The following is a 17,622-nucleotide window of genomic DNA, read 5'->3' on the forward strand; positions in this document are numbered from 1 at the left end:
AGGCCCAGAGGATTGTCTTGCCCAGGGTCGTTCTGCTAATTGTCCTAGGAACCCAGGCAAGCATAAGCCCAGTATAGAGGTAGAATTGTGGTGGAATGTATTTGCAATTGCTCCAGCAGCCTTATGGTCAAAGGTTTTCGTGATCCAAGAGGACTGGACTCACCCAGAGTGCTCTGCTGACTCATCACCTGGTGAAATAATTAATCGGTGGGCTCTAAGGCATAGAGTTGGAAATTTGGAGTGGAATGTGTGTGTGTGTATATGAGGGAGAAGAAGAGAGCTTCTTGTATGTCTCCAGGGTAGGACTGGATAGACTGGATGAAGGACAGTGATGTGCATCTCTGGGTGACACGAGAGGAAAGCTGAGGAAAGAATAAGAAACTAAGGGAGATTATAAATTATGTCCCCTAGATTGGAAACAAACTTTTTAAAAGTCTGAGAAAGCATTTCTGACATCGAGTCCTCATTTGGTCTGTCACTGAAAAGCATTGCTGAGTGCAGATGGTGGTCAAGGTATTAAACTGGGCACCTCTTTCAGATTCTTGAATATGCCCAGCTTGTTCCTACTTGTGTGCTTTCTCCATGCCAATCCCTCTGCCTGGAAACTTTTCCCTCACTCCCGACTCCAGCGAAAGTTGAAGAGCTGAATCTCCAGTTAGGCTGAGTTGATCAGGATATCTTAAATGTTTGACTGAATTCACAGCTGTGTGAATTAAGATTTTGTGAGTGTTTATTCTATCCAGAGTGTTTTATTTTCCTCTTCTTTTATGCTTTGTTTTTGGTGGAGGGCATTTTCATATATCTGCTGCTTCCTAAGAACCCCTCTGCCCAGCCCCTGTCCCCTCTAGTCTACCTGGCAAGCTCCTGCTTACCCACCCCACTTCCCCCGTACATTTTGGTGATTTTTCACCACTTAACCACTTTTGTCTCCCTCTGTGAACCCTTCCCTGACCCCCAGTCAAAATCAGTAACTACACTATATTCTCCCATAACACTTTCTTTTCAATTCTTTTTAAAACATATATCTCACCAATTATAGATAATAGTATAATATCTGTTCCTCTTAGCTCTACACTTGGAGTACCCTGAGGTTAGAAACTGTTTTTGTATTTCTAAGGCCTAGCATAAAGGAACTAAATTAAATACTATAGGTGCTTTTTTTTTTTTAAAGGAAAAAAAATCAAAGCAGTAATTTTGGTTCTTAAATTTTCTCTGTCTTAATAGTGTTTTCATCTAGCAGCCTGTATCCAAAAGCTGTAGAGTACTTGGATGCTATACCCAAACAGTTAGTTAATCAAGGCTTCTAAAAGTATTCAACCTTAAGCTTACCTGCCTCCTTTAATGCCTTGAGCAAATGAGACTTTTCACTATAGTACTTTAGGGTAGGAACATTAGGTAGCTTTATTGGTGGCTACCCATTTCTACCCACCCCTTTTGGATTATTGCGAGAAATCTTTATCAATCATTTTATTCTTTTAGAGTCTGATCTTAAAGAGGATCTGCACAACAGTATTGTGTTGTGCTATGAGATTTGAGTCTAGTTCTTAATTTTATGTAAAGCTCAGCAGTGAAGTCATAAAGTGAATCTAGCTTGGATATCTCAAGCCTAAAGCAGATAATTAAGTGTTGAATTCCCAAATGTCACCTTTTTTGTAGCATTGTAAATTGAAGTGTCTGCTAAGATAGAGAGCCATACTTACTATTTTAAAGATTAGGGTAAATAATTCCCCAAATTTTTACCTCACAAAACTGACAGTCTCCTTTGTGTTGTGATGGGTATTAATTTTTATATGTGTAATTCTCTTGCCATCTTCTACTCTGTTCTTTCCTTTCTCTGCCAAACTGGTTAAAAAAGAAACCTAAAACTAAAATGGTAGGAACTTCAGCATCATCAAGGCCATGACTGGTGTTATAATATTGAGAAAGCTAATGCTGAGAAATTGAAAACTCTTCAATAATATTAGATTTGGGGTATAGGTGAGAGATCTATCTTTAGATTAATACGGATTTAGCATGTTACACAGGACTAAGAGTAAGGAGTTTTATACCCATTACTGCAACCAACTAAGTTTTGTGACCTTGGGCAAATATCTTCGTTTCTCTGGCCTGTTAATTAATACAGGATGAAAATTAGACCAGATAATTCTAAGATCTCTTTTGATTCTAGAATTAAAGCGTTTTAACGTAGTATATCCATTTTGCTGTTTTATCTTTTGCCTGCCAGGGAGAAGTTATACACTGGTTGGCATGTTCATTATATGTTGCTTGCCGCAAAAGCATTATTCCCACAGTTGGAAAGGGTATCATGGAAGGAAATTGTGTTTCACTTACCAGAATACTACGTTCAGCTAAATTAAGGTAAAGCACTTGATTTTTCAAACATTATTTTATAAGTCCTAAATTTAATTTTAGGATTTAATTTCTCTTTATTTTAAATCATTTAGCTTCATCCCATTCGAAGTTTGTTATCCATATAGGTATCCTTTCCCAATTCTCACATCCTTTCTCTGTCTTTCTTCCTTAAATTCTAACTTCAACCAGAGGCCTCTAAATCTTTTTAGATTTAGAGGTTCTAAATCTTTTTTCTCTGTAACTTTTTCATTCATATTTTAAATTTGAGAATAATTTCAAGCTTTCAGAAAAGTTGCAGAAATAAGAAAACTACAAAGAACATCCATGTACCCTTGACCTAGACTCACCTTTTATTGATATTTTACTCCATTTGCTTTATCATTTGATCTTTTTCTCTTGAATAGTATTTTTTTTCCTCAGCTATTTCAATTTAAGTGGTGTCCGTTATAGCCCTTTACCCCTAAATACTTCGTGTGTATTTCCTTAAATAACTGCAGTACAGTTATCAACTTCAACAAAGTTAACATTGATGCAGTAATTTTATATAATCTAGCATCTGTATTCTAGTTTTATTGGTTGATCCAGTAACATTCTTGATAGCATTTTTTTCCTTCAAGATCCAATCTTAAAAAAAAAAAAATCCAATCTAGGATCAGGTATTGCATTCACTTACCATGTCTTTTTAGTCTCCTTTAAACAAGAACATTTCCACAGCCTTTGTCTTTTATGACATTGACATTTTTGAAGAGTATAGTTCACAATCACCCTGCCCCCCTTTTTAATAGATTGTTCCTCATTTTGGATTTGTTTCATGTTTCCTTATGATTAGGTGCAGGTTTTACATTCCTAGATGGAAAACTACATAAGTGATTTTGTGTCCTCAGTATATCACATCTAGAGGCACATGATATCCTTCTGCCTCTCATTGGTGATGTTAATTTTGATCATCTGCTAACGATGTTCTCTTGTTTCTCTACTGTATGGTTAATATTTTGTCCCTTGCAAAATACTAAGCAATTGGTGGGTCTTAGCTATAGCTTTTACTCGCTCTGGTATCAACTTTATGGAACTATTTGCCTGAATACCAAACAACAGAAATGGAGTGATTCAGATTTGGATAGTTGCCAATGTTCATAATGACTATTTGAGTTCATTGTCTATTTGCTATCCTGGGTTTCCAGGACAGAGGCGAAAGTGTAAAGCCCTATCCAGTGAGGGTTAAGTTTCAGTTCATGCTAAATCAAAAAAAAAAAAAAAAATCCTCAGAACAATTTTGGTTTCTATAAATGGAAAAAGAATTAAGTCAAGACAATTTTTAAAACTTTAGTAAATATAATTTTTGTCGTTCATGATAAAAAGAAAATGAAAATATAAGATAAATGGAGTTAAGGTAATTTTTTTTAATTGAGCAAAACCTTGTCCATTGTCATGTGATCTTTTTCTATTGATGTTTCTCTTTTAAATTTATTTATTTATTTATTTATTTATTTTTGGCTGTGTTGGGTCTTCGTTTCTGTGCGAGGGCTTTCTCTAGTTGCGGCAAGCGGGGGCCACTCTTCATCACGGTGCGCGGGCCTCTCGCTATCGCGGCCTCTCTTGTTGTGGCTCACGGGCTCCAGATGCGCAGGCTCAGTAGTTGTGGCTCACGGGCCTAGTTGCTCCGTGGCATGTGGGATCCTCCCAGACCATGGCTCGAACCCGTGTTCCCTGCATTGGCTGGCAGATTCTCAACCACTGCACCACCAGGGAAGCCAGGGAAGTGATGTTTCTCATCACTGACCATATTAAATTTTTAAATCTTTGTAATAATAAGTTGTTGCGGAAACTGAACAGTACAAGCTCATGATAAAAATTTCAAATAATGAAAAGAGTTCTGGAGGTAGATAGTGGTAATGGTTAATGCCACTGACCTGTACACTTAAAAATGGTTAAAATGGTAAATTTTACATTGTATATACTTTTACTACAATAAAAGAAAAAAGGTTTAAAATTTTCAAATAATACAGAAGGGTTGAAAATAGAAAGATATCTCTTTCTTTTTCCATCCCCCAGAATTTACCACTATTAGCAATTTACTGTTATTAAATTGTTAAGCAGGAAAAAATCTGTTTTTCAGTTTTTTGCGTTTTATTTGTAAGCATAAATGAGATCATTGCTATATGTATTTTTCTGTTGGTTTTCTTACTTTATATTCTGGAAATCCTTCTATATCACCATGTATAGCTCTACCTCATTAATTTTTTTTAATGACTGTCGGATATTTTAAGTTATAAGGATGTTTTATATATTTAGCCAGCCCCCTTATTGATGAGCATTTAGATTATATCCAGTCCCTTGTGATTACAGACAAGTGAACATTATTGTAAGTGTGTATTTCAGATAAATTCCTAAAAGTGTAGTGATGAGTCAAAAGATACTTTTTAAAATGTGGATTGGTTTTAAAAAAATTGTTTAAGTGTCACATTCCTAATTGCTAAAAGAGCAGTTGACCAACATCAATATGTTCATTCAGACAAATAAAAAAGAATTTCAAGTGATCATTATTATTTACATTGATTTATAATAATTTGGGCTATTTTCAAAATTTCAACTTTAAATGTAATTTTAAATGACTAGATCTTTATAGATATGGGAGAATATCCATCAAATATTGTTAATAAATTATAATGCAAAATACTGTTTAAGTATATATTTATACATACACATGTAAAACTAGCAAATTTTTATTGAATATTTACCTGTGTGACAGACAATATGTGCTAATAGTTTGCATATCTTTATTCATTTAATCCTCACAGTAATTGTATTAAATAAATCTCATTTTAAAGATGAGGAAACCAAGTCACCAAGAGATTAAATTACTTCCCAGAGGTTATATACCTAAGAAAGTGGCGAGCCTCCCAAGTCATGCTGTGTTACATATGTATCTATATACAAATATACATTAGTATGTCTCCTTTTGAACTGTATCTATATTCAGCTTCAGTCTACAAAACAAAAAAAATTTAACCAAAGCAACTTCCAACTTAAAAAGAAAGTTGCATGTAAAAATTTTTTCTGCTATTAAGGGTATTAAAAAATTGTATCTATTTTATAATTTGAATTTTAAATTCATTTTAATAAAGCAGTTAGTTGTCTACATCTTATTGTTTTAAGTATTGAGAACTAATTTTTCCATATTTTTTACAAGTTTTTCTGTAACTTAAATCAAGACAACTTTCATTCATTCATTATTTTCGTAGTATAATAATAGAACCTGAATGAAAAATGATTTTTCATAATTTTAATTGGAACATTGATGATACTAATTTTTACAGAGTAATTTTCTTTTTTTTTTTAAATTAATTAATTTATTTATTTATTCTTGGCTGTGTTGGGTCTTCGTTTCTGTGCGAGGGCTTTCTCCAGTTGCGGCAAGCGGGGGCCACTCTTCATCGCGGTGCGCGGGCCTCTCACTGTCGCAGCCTCTCCCGTTGCGGAGCACAGGCTCCAGACGCGCAGGCTCAGCAGCTGTGGCTCACGGGCCTAGCCGCTCCGCGGCATGTGGGATCTTCCCGGACCAGGGCACGAACCCGTGTCCCCTGCATTGGCAGGCGGATTCTCAGCCACCGCGCCTCCAGGGAAGCCCCCAGAGTAATTTTCTCTTTTATCTTTTGCCATTAAAATTAGGTAGTGTGCCACCATTGGAACGTATGTTCCATATTACCATCCCTACTCTATACTTTGCTTTTGGTGGCAGGGTTTGGGGGAAGTATATGTGTATGTGATAAGATATGCATTACATAAAATTTACCATTTTAACCAATTTTAATTGTACAGTTCAGTGTCATTGAATACATTCACATTGTTGTTCAACCCTCACCACCATCCATCTCCAGAACTTTTTCGTCTTCCCAAACTTAAACTCCATACCAGTTAAACAATAACTTCCCTCTTCCTCCTCCTAACCCTCGACAACCACCATTCTACTTTCTGTCTCTCTGAATTTGACTGTTCTAGGTACCTCACATAAGTGGAATCATACAGTATTTGTCTTTTTGTGACTGGCTTATTTCACTTAGCCTCATGTCTTCAAATAACAGCATAATATCTCCAAGGAAGGACACAACAAATGAATACTTAGCATAATGTCTTCAAAGAAATGGCTGATTCAGAAGCTGGGGCAGACCTATTTTTCTAACGAACCTGGAACAACTTATGCCAGAAAGTAAGGAAGTGCTCAAAAAAATGTTGGGGACATCTCCAGGGGACAAAGGAGCTAGTTTGAAAAGGCTCCCATTTGTAACCATACCTGGGATATCTTGAGCATCAGAATGAATAGGGACAGTAATGGATTATAACTGAATAAAATCTATACTGATGATAAATAGGGGAGAAGGGAAATCTCTTCCTTATATTAGCATGCCAACTAAATATTTACATAATTGTAGAGTATCTCCCTACAAGTCACTTATCAATTACAAAGGGAAAAATAGTAACTTTGAAGTGGAAGACCTGGCAGATACCACCTAAATCAAGTACAGAGTTATTATCAATGATGGGACAAATGGTTATGACCCACTGAGAAGGATATAACATCACTTATGTAGTACTCTGTCAAAAATACATAGCCTAAATCTAATAATGAGGGAAGCATGTAGGGACATACTACAGAATAACTGACCTGTCCTCTTCCAAAATGTTGGTGTCACAAGAGACAGTCTAACGAACTGATGTAGACTGAAGGAAACTAAAAGGAAATAACACATAAATGCAGTTCATGCTACTAGATTACACCCTAGATTGGGAAATTTAAGATTGCTGTGAAGAACATTCTTGAGACAATTGGTGAATTTTAAATTTAAATATGGACTAATAGTATTTTATCAATATAAAATTTTCTGATTTTGATAATTGCACTTAATCATGTAAGACCTCTTTCTCAGGAAATAGAAACTATATTTTTGAGTAAATACATTTTCTCTTTATGAAAATAGAAGAGAGGGCATGATATCTACACCTTACTCTCAAATGCTTCAGAAAAAAATTATATGTATGTTATATTAGGGTTCACCAGAGAAACAAAACCAATAGAATGTGTTAATATGTGTGTGTATATATATATATATATATGGAGAGAGAGAGAGCGTGCACGCACGCAAAAGAGCATGTACACACACATGCACAGGTTGGGAAGAGGAGAGGGAGAGGGATTTTAAGGAATTGGCTCACATGGTTGTGGAGACTTGGAGAGTCTAAAATATGGGGTAGGCCAGCAGGCTGGCAACCCAGGAAAGAGTCGCAATTTGAATCCAAAGGCAGTCTGCTGGCAGAATTCCTTCTTACTTGGGAGGAGGTCAGTCTTTTTCTGTTAAGACCTTCAAACTGATTTGATGAGGCCCACCTACATTATGGAGAGTAATCTGCTTTACCCAGAATCCACCAATCCAAATGTTTATTTCATTCCAAAAAATACCTTAATGGAAACATTGGAATAATGTTTGACTGAGTATCTGGGCGCCCATACACAATCTCCTTATGCCATACTTAATCTGCAAATAAAAGCCATAACAAGATCATACATTAGCCTAACATGAGATAAGTATCCTTTGTACAACCAAAAATGCCCTAACCCTTTCCCCAAAAGAGGATGCAAAATCCTTGGGTGATGTTTACTCTTCTTCTTGATATCCTGTAACTTAAATACTCGGAAGTAAAGTTAACAATATTGTGGTATAAAGTCAGTACATGCTATGTTACGTAACAAGTGGGTAAGAGAGGAAGGAATACAAAGATTTAATACACGCACACAAACACTTGTAGCAAAATAAGAAATACTCATTACAATTAGAGTCCTCGTTTTGTAGCTGGTCACGTGGTTGTAGTTGGTATTAATAACCTTCTTCCACTGCCCACTCCATATTTCCTTTGCCTTCAGCAAGCACCTCAGCTGGTCGTGGTTTTTTACCTGGTGAGGTGACCCGAAACCTTCATTCCTGAAGAGTCTGGGCCATTAGTAGTCCTGCCTGGATTAGATTGTTGTAGTTTTCCATTGACTTCAATCACAGGGCATGGTAATAGTAAGAGCTACCCTAAGGGATTCCTGTATTCTATTCTTTACCTCCATTCTGGAGTAGCAATCCAGTTTCTCCTTGGTCATCAGGATCAGTGACTCCAGCCAGCATAGTAACTCCCTTCTTTGCCTGTTGCTTTAGAGGCATGAGGAGCCCAAAGTGGTTGGATGGCAGTCTTAACTTCTAGTTCAATGGATTATTGTTGTATCTCTTGGTGGAAGCATTACTCTCTCTGGAACTAAGACCTCTAGGCCAACAGAGTATAATGTGACAGGGACAGGAAGCAAAAATTTTGCTGGTGGGTCAATAGGGGTAATAGTGAGTGGTGCCACTCTCCCCCCACCTCTTGATTCCTGGACCTGTGAATCCTGGCTGTGGAAGAAACAGCCCTATATTGTTTGCTGATTCAGAGCATATACAGCCTCCTAAAGAACCTTGCTCTGCTGCTGGCTGATTGGGCACTCAGCAGTGACTGTAGGCAGATTGGCTTTGGTCCAGATTGGCAGTGGAAATCCATGAGCCCGTACATAACTTTTCTAAAAAATTTTAATCTCATCCAAAAAACATCTTCACAGAAACATCCAGAATAATGTTTGACCAACTATCTGGGCACTGTGGCTCAGTCCAATTGACACCTAAAATTAACCATCACATGTGGATACATACACAGATGATGATTCGACTTAAGATTTGTGACTTGATGGTGTGATACTGTCTCATGATGCTGGGCAGCAGCAGTGAGCCATAGCTCCCAGTCAGCCATGCAGTCAGGAGGGTAAACAACCAATACACTTACAACCATTCTGTACCCATACAACCATTCTGTTTTTTACTTTCAATAGAGTATTCATTAAACTACATGAGATAGTCAACACTTTTTTTTATCAAATAGGCTTTGTGTTAGATGATTTTACCCATCTGTAGGCTAATGGAAGTGTTCTGAGCACATTTAAGGCGGGTTAGGCTAAGCTATGATGTTTGGTAGGTTAGGTATATTAAATGCATTTTCAGCTTATAATATTTTCAGCTTATAGTGGGTTTGTCGGGATGTAACCCCATGATAAATCAAGGAACACTTGTATGCACATATATACACAGAGAGAGAGAGATGGATGACAAAGCAAATACACAAAATGTTAATTATTGGTGAATAAAGGAGTTCTTGTATACTATTCTCGCAACTTTTTTGTAAGTTTGATGCTATTTCAAAATAAAAAGATTAAGGGATAAAAGGGAATGTTTAAATACATTTATGGTACATTCGTATAGTGGAATAAAATGCAGCTCTTAAAATTATGGAAGGAGTATAACATGAACTGATATAAAAAGATCTCCAAAATAAATTACAGGAAAAAAAATGAAGTGCAGAGTATTGTAGGTAGTATGGTATCATTTGAGTGGGAAAAAAGTTTAAGTAGGTATATGTTTATAAATGCCTTAAAAAGCTCTGCAAGGATAAATAAGTAACTAGTAACAATGTAATTAGTCACTAAGGCAAAGTTGATTGCTTTAGTGGAAAAAAACTGGGAGGGCGGTGATAGCAGACATCATATATCCTTTAGTACCTTTTAAATTTTGTAATTATGCATATTACCCATTAAAAAAAAACCAAAGAGGAGAATTCTCACACACAGGGTATCATGATATACTTTTTTTTTTTTTTTTTGGCTGTGTTGGGTCTTCATTGCTGCGCGCAGGCTTTCTCTAGTTGCAGCGAGCGGGGGGCTACTCTTCGTTGCAGTGCGGTGGCTTCTCTTGTTGTGGAGCATGGGCTCTAGACGCATGGGCTTCAGTAGTTGTGGCTCGCGGGCTCCACAGCGCAGGCTCAGTAGTTGTGGTGCACGGGCTTAGTTGCTCTGCGGCATGTGGGATCTTCCCGGACCAGGGATCGAACCCGTGTCCCCTGAATTGGCAGGCAGATTCTTATCCACTGTGCCACCAGGGAAGCCCTGATAAAGATCTTTTTTAAAAACTCAGATTCTTAGATTTCAATCAGCATGTCTGGAGTTTGAACACCTATGGACAAAACTAGCTGATGATTTCTTCCACCACCTTTTAAAAAAAAAAAAATTACAAGTATCGTTCTGTATATAGCGCTAGACACTTAAATGAGCTTTAACACTACAAAATTTCAGTCTAAGACCATACTAACATGAGGACATAAAAAAAATGCACTCATAATTAAATAAGCCAGAAAGGTAGAGCCATTATCCATTAAGTGATTTTCTGGGTATGTACTACCTTCTTAGTTTATATTTGGTGGTAGAACCACACGTTGGAACACAAACATTTGAATTTTATTCCTGCCCTGTAACAGTCTGGTGCTTTGTGATCAAATTCCAGAATCCAGTATTGGGAGATTCTGTGTTTCCTCAAACTAGTTTTGTGAACTCATCAGTCTGTTGCCTAACATTTACTTTGTAATTTATATGCAGAGTATGGTCTAGGTGCTGCAGGGAATAAAAGAAGTAGATAGATACTCCCTGCATAGTAGAAGGTATTTTATGTATTGACTACTAATTCAAAATCTACATTCCCACAGTGATTCTGGGAACCAAAGTAATTTCATAGCACTTGGAGTGAGGTTTTTGTTTTTTCTCTCTCTCTCTCTTTTTTTTTTTTTTAAATAAAATCAGGCATTTAATAAAGATTCTTAGGCATAAGTAGAGTGTCTTCTTTTCCTTCCCTTATATGGACTCATTTTAAAGTTGCTTTTTTTCTGTTTTTTTAGTTTAATACAGTTTTTTAGTAAAATGAAGAAGTGGATGGACATGTCAAACTTGCCACAAGAATTTCGTGAACGTATAGAAAGGCTAGAAAGAAATTTTGAGGTGTCTACTGTAATTTTCAAAAAATTTGAGCCAATTTTTTTAGATATATTTCAAAATCCATATGAAGAGCCACCAAAGTTACCACGAAGCAGGAAGCAGAGGTGAGACACTTAATCCTCATATAATTGACATAGAAATTATGATACAAACTTATTAAGGGAATTTGCATTTTTAAAAGTCTACTTTTTAATTCCATTTAATAAAACATAGTTGTCTGTCCTTTGTGAATGAGATTTTATATGTAATTTGACTTTACTATTTGTTATATTTGCTGTTTCAATTTAAGTGACAAATGTGGAATGATATTTAGTAAGTTAGTCAGATAAAAAGTACATTTTTCCCCCTTTTTAGGAGGATTCCTTGCAGTGTTAAGGAGCTCTTTAATTTCTGTTGGACCCTCTTTGTTTATACTAAGGGTAAGGTGACACTTTCAGGTGTTTTACATTTCTACTGTGGGAACTTGGTGCTATTTGACCTGAAAGGTTTCTGGGTTTTATGTCTCTTTTCTTCTAAAGGTAATTTTCGTATGATTGGAGATGATTTAGTAAACTCTTATCATTTACTTCTGTGCTGCTTGGATCTGATTTTTGCCAATGCCATTATGTGCCCAAATAGACGAGACTTGCTAAATCCGTCATTTAAAGGTAAGACCTTATTTATTTTTGAAAACTGATTGTCAATTTTTAGAAAAAGAGTTTCAAAAATTGACCATATTCTCTTTTCCCTCCATTGCTCTTTATACCCTGTCAAACTAGGTTTACCATCTGATTTCCATACTGCTGACTTTAGGGCTTCTGAAGAGCCTCCCTGCATCATTCCTGTACTGTGTGAACTACATGACGGACTTCTGGTAGAAGCCAAAGGAATAAAGGAGCACTACTTTAAACCATATATTTCAAAGCTCTTTGACAGGAAGGTACTATACTTACAATTAAATGACTCAGATTTTGGGGGGTCAGCAGCAGCAGCCTCAAGGGGAAAAGCAATATTTTAAGCAAGTTCTTAACATTATAGGACTCAGGGTCAAGATTCCCAGGTTTCAGTCTCTGATGTGATGCGGAGTTGTTCTGTGATTTTCTGTGATGTGCAAAACTGAGCTGTTGAACAGTGTGACCATCTGTATGTACTATCAAGTAAATGCACTGTCAGAGGCAACTATAGGAGGTTCTGATAGAGAATTATAAAGAACAGAACATCAGAGTAAGCCTGATAAAGAATTATGAAAAGCAGGAGGTCAGAGTAAGCTAGTTTACTGCCACAATTTGAATAACTGCTGACTGTTTACTAAAAGTAGGATGATGTATCAATATAACAACTGTAGCTTTAATTCAATATGAGTAGAGCAGAAAATCCCTTACAGCTGTGGGCTACCTACATGCATTCTGGATTTTTTTCTCAATAATTTACCTCGCTATTTCTATATGTTTGAGTTGGCTTTTTCCTTTGGGTCTCAATTTATTTCCCCAACGCTGAGCCATTTAATCCAGCTACGACTTGAGTTTTCTCTTTGGTTGGAAAAAAAAAAAAATAGGAATATGGATTAATTAGGTCATTATTATAGTTCCCCTCTTTGCAAATACTATTATGAGATTTTCCTCTGAGCATAAAGTCTTCCCTAACTGGTTTCTTCTCTTACACATACTTCTTTTTTTTTTTTTTTTTAATATTTATTTATTTATTCAATTTTATTTTTTGGTAGCATTGGGTCTTTTTTTTTTTGAATATTAGAATTTTATTTTTTACACATATTAGTGTATATATGTCAATCCCAATCTCCCAGTTCATCACACCACCACACACCCTGCCTCCCACCGCTTTCCCCCCTTGGTGTCCATACGTTTGTTCTCTACAACTGTGTCTCAATTTCTGCCCTGCAAACCTGTTCATCTGTACCATTTTTCTAGGTTCCACATGTATGCGTTAATATACAATATTTGTTGTTCTCTTTCTGACTTACTTCACTCTGTATGACAGTCTCTAGACTCATCCACGTCTCTACAAATGACCCAATTTCGTTCCTTTTTTATGGCTGAGTAATATTCCATTGTATATATGTACCACATCTTCTTTATCCATTCGTCTGTCGATGGGCATTTAGGTTGCTTCCATGACCTGGCTATTGTAAATAGTGCTGCAGTGAACATTGGGGTGCATGTGTCTTTTTGAATTATGGTTTTCTCTGGGTATATGCCCAGTAGTGGGATTGCTGGGTCATATGGTAATTCTATTTTTAGTTTTTTGAGGAACCTCCATACTGTTCTCCATAGTGGCTGTATCAATTTACATTCCCACCAACAGTGCAAGAGGGTTCCCTTTTCTCCACACCCTCTCCAGCATTTGTTGTTTGTAGATTTTTTGATGATGCCCATTCTAACTGGTGTGAGGTGATACCTCGTTGTAGTTTTGATTTGCATTTCTCTAATAATTAGTGATGTTGAGCAGCTTTTCATGTGCTTCTCGGCCATCTGTGTGTCTTCTTTGGAGAAATGTCTATTTAGGTCTTCTGCCCATTTTTTGATTGGGTTCTTTGTTTTTTTAATATTGAGCTGCATGAGCTGTTTATATATTTTGGAGATTAATCCTTTGTCCGTTGATTTGTTTGCCAATATTTTCTCCCATTCTGAGGGTTGTCTTTTTGTCTTGTTTGTAGTTTCCTTTGCTTTGCAAAAGATTTTAAGTTTCATTAGGTCCCATTTGTTTATTTTTGTTTTTATTTCCATTACTCTAGGAGGTGGATCAAAGAAGATCTTGCAGTGATTTATGTCAAAGAGTGTTCTTCCTATGTTTTCCTCTAAGAGTTTTATAGTGTCTGGTCTTACATTTAGGTCTTTAATCCATTTTGAGTTTATTTTTGTGTATGGTGTTAGGGAGTGTTCTAATTTCATTCTTTTACATGTAGCTGTCCAGTTTTATCAGCACCATTTAGTGAAGAGGCTGTCTTTTCTCCACTGTATATCCTTGCCTCCTTTGTCATAGGTTAGTTGACCATAGGTACGTGGGTTTATCTCTGGGCTTTCTATCCTGTTCCATTGATCTATATTTCTGTTTTTGTGCCAGTACCATATTGTCTTGATTACTATAACTTTGTAGTATAGTCTGAAGTCAGGGAGTCTGATTCCTCCAGCTCCGTTTTTTCCCCTCAAGACTGATTTGGCTATTCGGGGTCTTTTGTGTCTCCATACAAATTTTAAGATTTTTTGTTCTAGTTCTGTAAAAAATGCCACTGGTAACTTGATAGAGATTGCATTGAATCTGTAGATTGCTTTGGGTATTATAGTCATTTTCACAATATTGATTCTTCCAATCCAAGAACATGGTATATGTCTCCATCTGTTTGTATCATCTTTAATTTCTTTCATCAGTGTCTTATAGTTTTCTGCATACAGGTCTTTTGTCTCCCTAGGTAGGTTTGTTCCTAGGTATTTTATTCTTTTTGTTGCAATGGTAAATGGGAGTGTTTCCTTAATTTCTCTTTCAGATTTTTTGTCATTAGTGTATAGAAATGCAAGAGATTTCTGTGCATTAATTTTGTATCCTGCAACTTTACCAAATTCATTGATGAGCTCTAGTAGTTTTCTGGTGGCATCTTTAGGATTCTCTATGTATAGTATCATGTCATCTGCAAACAGTGACAGTTTTACTTCTTCTTTTCCAATTTGTATTCCTTTTATTTCTTTTTCTTCTCTGATTGCCATGGCTAGGACTTCCAAAACTATGTTGAATAATAGTGGTGAGAGTGGACATCCTTGTCTTGTTCCTGATCTTAGAGGAAATGCTTTTAGTGTTTCACTATTAAGAATGATGCTTGCTGTGGGTTTGTCGTATATGGCCTTTATTATGTTGAGGTAGGTTCCCTCTATGCCCACTTTCTGGAGAGTTTTTATTATAAATGGGTGTTGAATTTTGTCAAAAGCTTTTTCTGCATCTATTGAGATGATCATATGGTTTTTATTCTTCAGTTTGTTAATATGGTGTATCACATTGATTGATTTGCATATATTGAAGAATCCTGCATCCATGGGATAAATCCCACTTGAGCATGGTGTATGATCCTTTTAATGTGCTGTTGGATTCTGTTTGCTAGTATTTTGTTGAGGATTTTTGCATCTATATTCATCAGTGATATTGGTCTGTAATTTTCTTTTTTTGTAGTATCTTTGTCAGGTTTTGGTATCAGGGTGATGGTGGCCTCATAGGATGAGTTTGGGAGTGTTCCTTCCTCTGCAATTTTTTAGAAGAGTTTGAGAAGGATGGGTGTTATCTCTTCTCTAACTGTTTGATAGAATTCACCTGTGAAGCCATCTGGTCCTGGACTTTGTATGTTGGAAGATTTTTATCACAGTTTCAATTTCATTACTTGTGATTGATCTGTTCATATTTTCTATTTCTTCTGGTTCAGTCTTGGAAGGTTATACCTTTCTAAGAATTTGTCCATTTCTTCCAGGTTGTCCATTTTATTGGCATAGAGTTGCTTGTAGTAGTCTCTTAGGATGCTTTGTGTTTATGTGTTGTCTGTTGTAACTTCTCCTTTTTCATTTCTAATTTTATTGATTTGAGTCCTCTCCCTCTTTTTCTTGATGAGTCTGGCTAATGGTTTATCAATTTTGTTTATCTTCTCAAAGAAAAAGCTTTTAGTTTTATTGATCTTTGCTATTGTTTTCTTTGTTTCTATTTCATTTATTTCTGCTCTGATCTTTATGATTTCTTTCCTTCTGCTAACTTTGGGTTTTGTTTGTTCTTCTTTCTCTAGTTCCTTTAGGTGTAAGGTTAGATTGTTTATTTGAAATTTTTCTTGTTTCTTGAGGTAGGCTTGTATTGCTATAGACTTCCCTCTTAGAACTGCTTTTGCTGCATCCCATAGGTTTTGGATCATCGTGTTTTCATTGTCATTTGTCTCTAGGTATTTTTTGATTTCCTCTTTGATTTCTTCAGTGATCTCTTGGTTATTTAGTAACGTATTGTTTAGCCTCCATGTGTTTGTGTTTTTTACGTTTTTTTCCCTGTAATTTATTTCTAATCTCATAGCGTTGTGGTCAGAAAAGATGCTTGATATGATTTCAATTTTCTTAAATTTACTGAGGCTTGATTTGTGACCCAAGATGTGATCTATCCTGGAGAATGTTCTGTGTGCACTTGAGAAGAAAGTATAATCTGCTGGTTTTGGATGGAGTGTCCTATAAATAAATATCAATTAAATCTATCTGGTCTGTTGTATCATTTAAAGCTTGTGTTTCTTTATTAATTTTCTGTCTGGATGATCTGTCCATTGGTGTAAGTGAGGTGTTAAAGTCCCCCACTATTATTGTGTTACTGTCGATTTCCTCTTTTATAGCTGTTAGCAGTTGCCTTATGTATTGAGGTGCTCCTATGTTGGGTGAATAAAAATTTATAGTTGTTATATCTTCTTCATGGATTGATGCCTTGATTATTATGTAGTGTCCTTCCTTGTCTCTTGTAACATTCTTTATTTTAAAGTCTATTTTATCTCATATGAGTATTGCTACTCCAGCTTTCTTTTGATTTCCATTTGCATGGAATATCTTTTTCCATCCCCTCACTTTCAGGCTGTATGTGTCCCTAGGTCTGAAGTGGGTCTCTTGTAGACAGCATATATGTGGGTCTTGTTTTTGTATCCATTCAGCGAGCCTGTGTCTTTTGGTTGGAGCATTTAATCCATTCACGTTTAAGGTAATTATCGATATGTATGTTCCTATTATGATTTTCTTAATTGTTTTGGGTTTGTTTTTGTAGGTCCTTTTCTTCTCTTGTGTTTCCCACTTAGAGAAGTTCCTTTAGCATTTGTTGTAGAGCTGGTTTGGTGGTGCTGAATTCTCTTAGCTTTTGCTTGTCTGCAAAGCTTTTGATTTCTCCATCAAATCTGAATGAGATCCTTGCCGGGTAGAGTAATCTTGGTTGTAGGTACTTCCCTTTCATCACTTTAAGTATATCATGCCACTCCCTTCTGGCTTGTAGAGTTTCTGCTGAGAACTCAGGCCTTAAACTTATGGGAGTTCCCTTGTATGTTATTTGTCATTTTTCCCTTGCTGCTTTCAATAATTTTTCTTTGTCTTTAATTTTTGCCAATTTGATTACTATGTGTCTCGGCCTGTTTCTCCTTGGGTTTATCCTGTAAGGGACTCCCTGCGCTTCCTGGACTTGGGTGGCTGTTTCCGTTCCCATGTTAGGGAAGTTTTTGACTATAATCTCTTCAAATATTTTCTCGAGTCCTTTCTCTCTCTCTTCTCCTTTTGGGATCTCTATAATGCGAATGTTGTTGCGTTTAATGTTGTCCCAGAGGTCTCTTAGGCTGTCTTCATTTCTTTTCATTCTTTTTTCTTTATTCTGTTCTGCAGCAGTGAATTCCACCATTCTGTCTTCCAGTTCAC

At 36.3% G+C, this 17,622-nt stretch overlaps 1 protein-coding gene across 5 annotated transcripts in view; it reads left to right on the plus strand.

The window, feature by feature from the left end:
• The window catches only part of RBL1 (RB transcriptional corepressor like 1), a 75,077-nt gene that overhangs the window by 1,025 nt on the left and 56,430 nt on the right, over positions 1–17,622 (plus strand). For 2 of the 5 annotated variants that reach the window (XM_061210219.1, XM_061210220.1), the window contains exons 2-6: positions 2,225–2,358; positions 11,137–11,337; positions 11,588–11,652; positions 11,752–11,880; positions 11,992–12,152. In XM_061210219.1, coding sequence (XP_061066202.1) covers positions 2,225–2,358; positions 11,137–11,337; positions 11,588–11,652; positions 11,752–11,880; positions 11,992–12,152 — 690 coding nt within the window. Of the gene's footprint in view, positions 1–2,224; positions 2,359–6,552; positions 6,560–11,136; positions 11,338–11,587; positions 11,653–11,751; positions 11,881–11,991; positions 12,153–17,622 lie in introns of those variants that run through there. The other 3 variants (XM_061210222.1, XM_061210221.1, XM_061210223.1) reach the window with 3 other exon arrangements.

The sequence above is a fragment of the Eubalaena glacialis genome, chromosome 13 (genome assembly GCF_028564815.1).
Source record: "Eubalaena glacialis isolate mEubGla1 chromosome 13, mEubGla1.1.hap2.+ XY, whole genome shotgun sequence".
NCBI lineage: Eukaryota > Metazoa > Chordata > Mammalia > Artiodactyla > Balaenidae > Eubalaena > Eubalaena glacialis.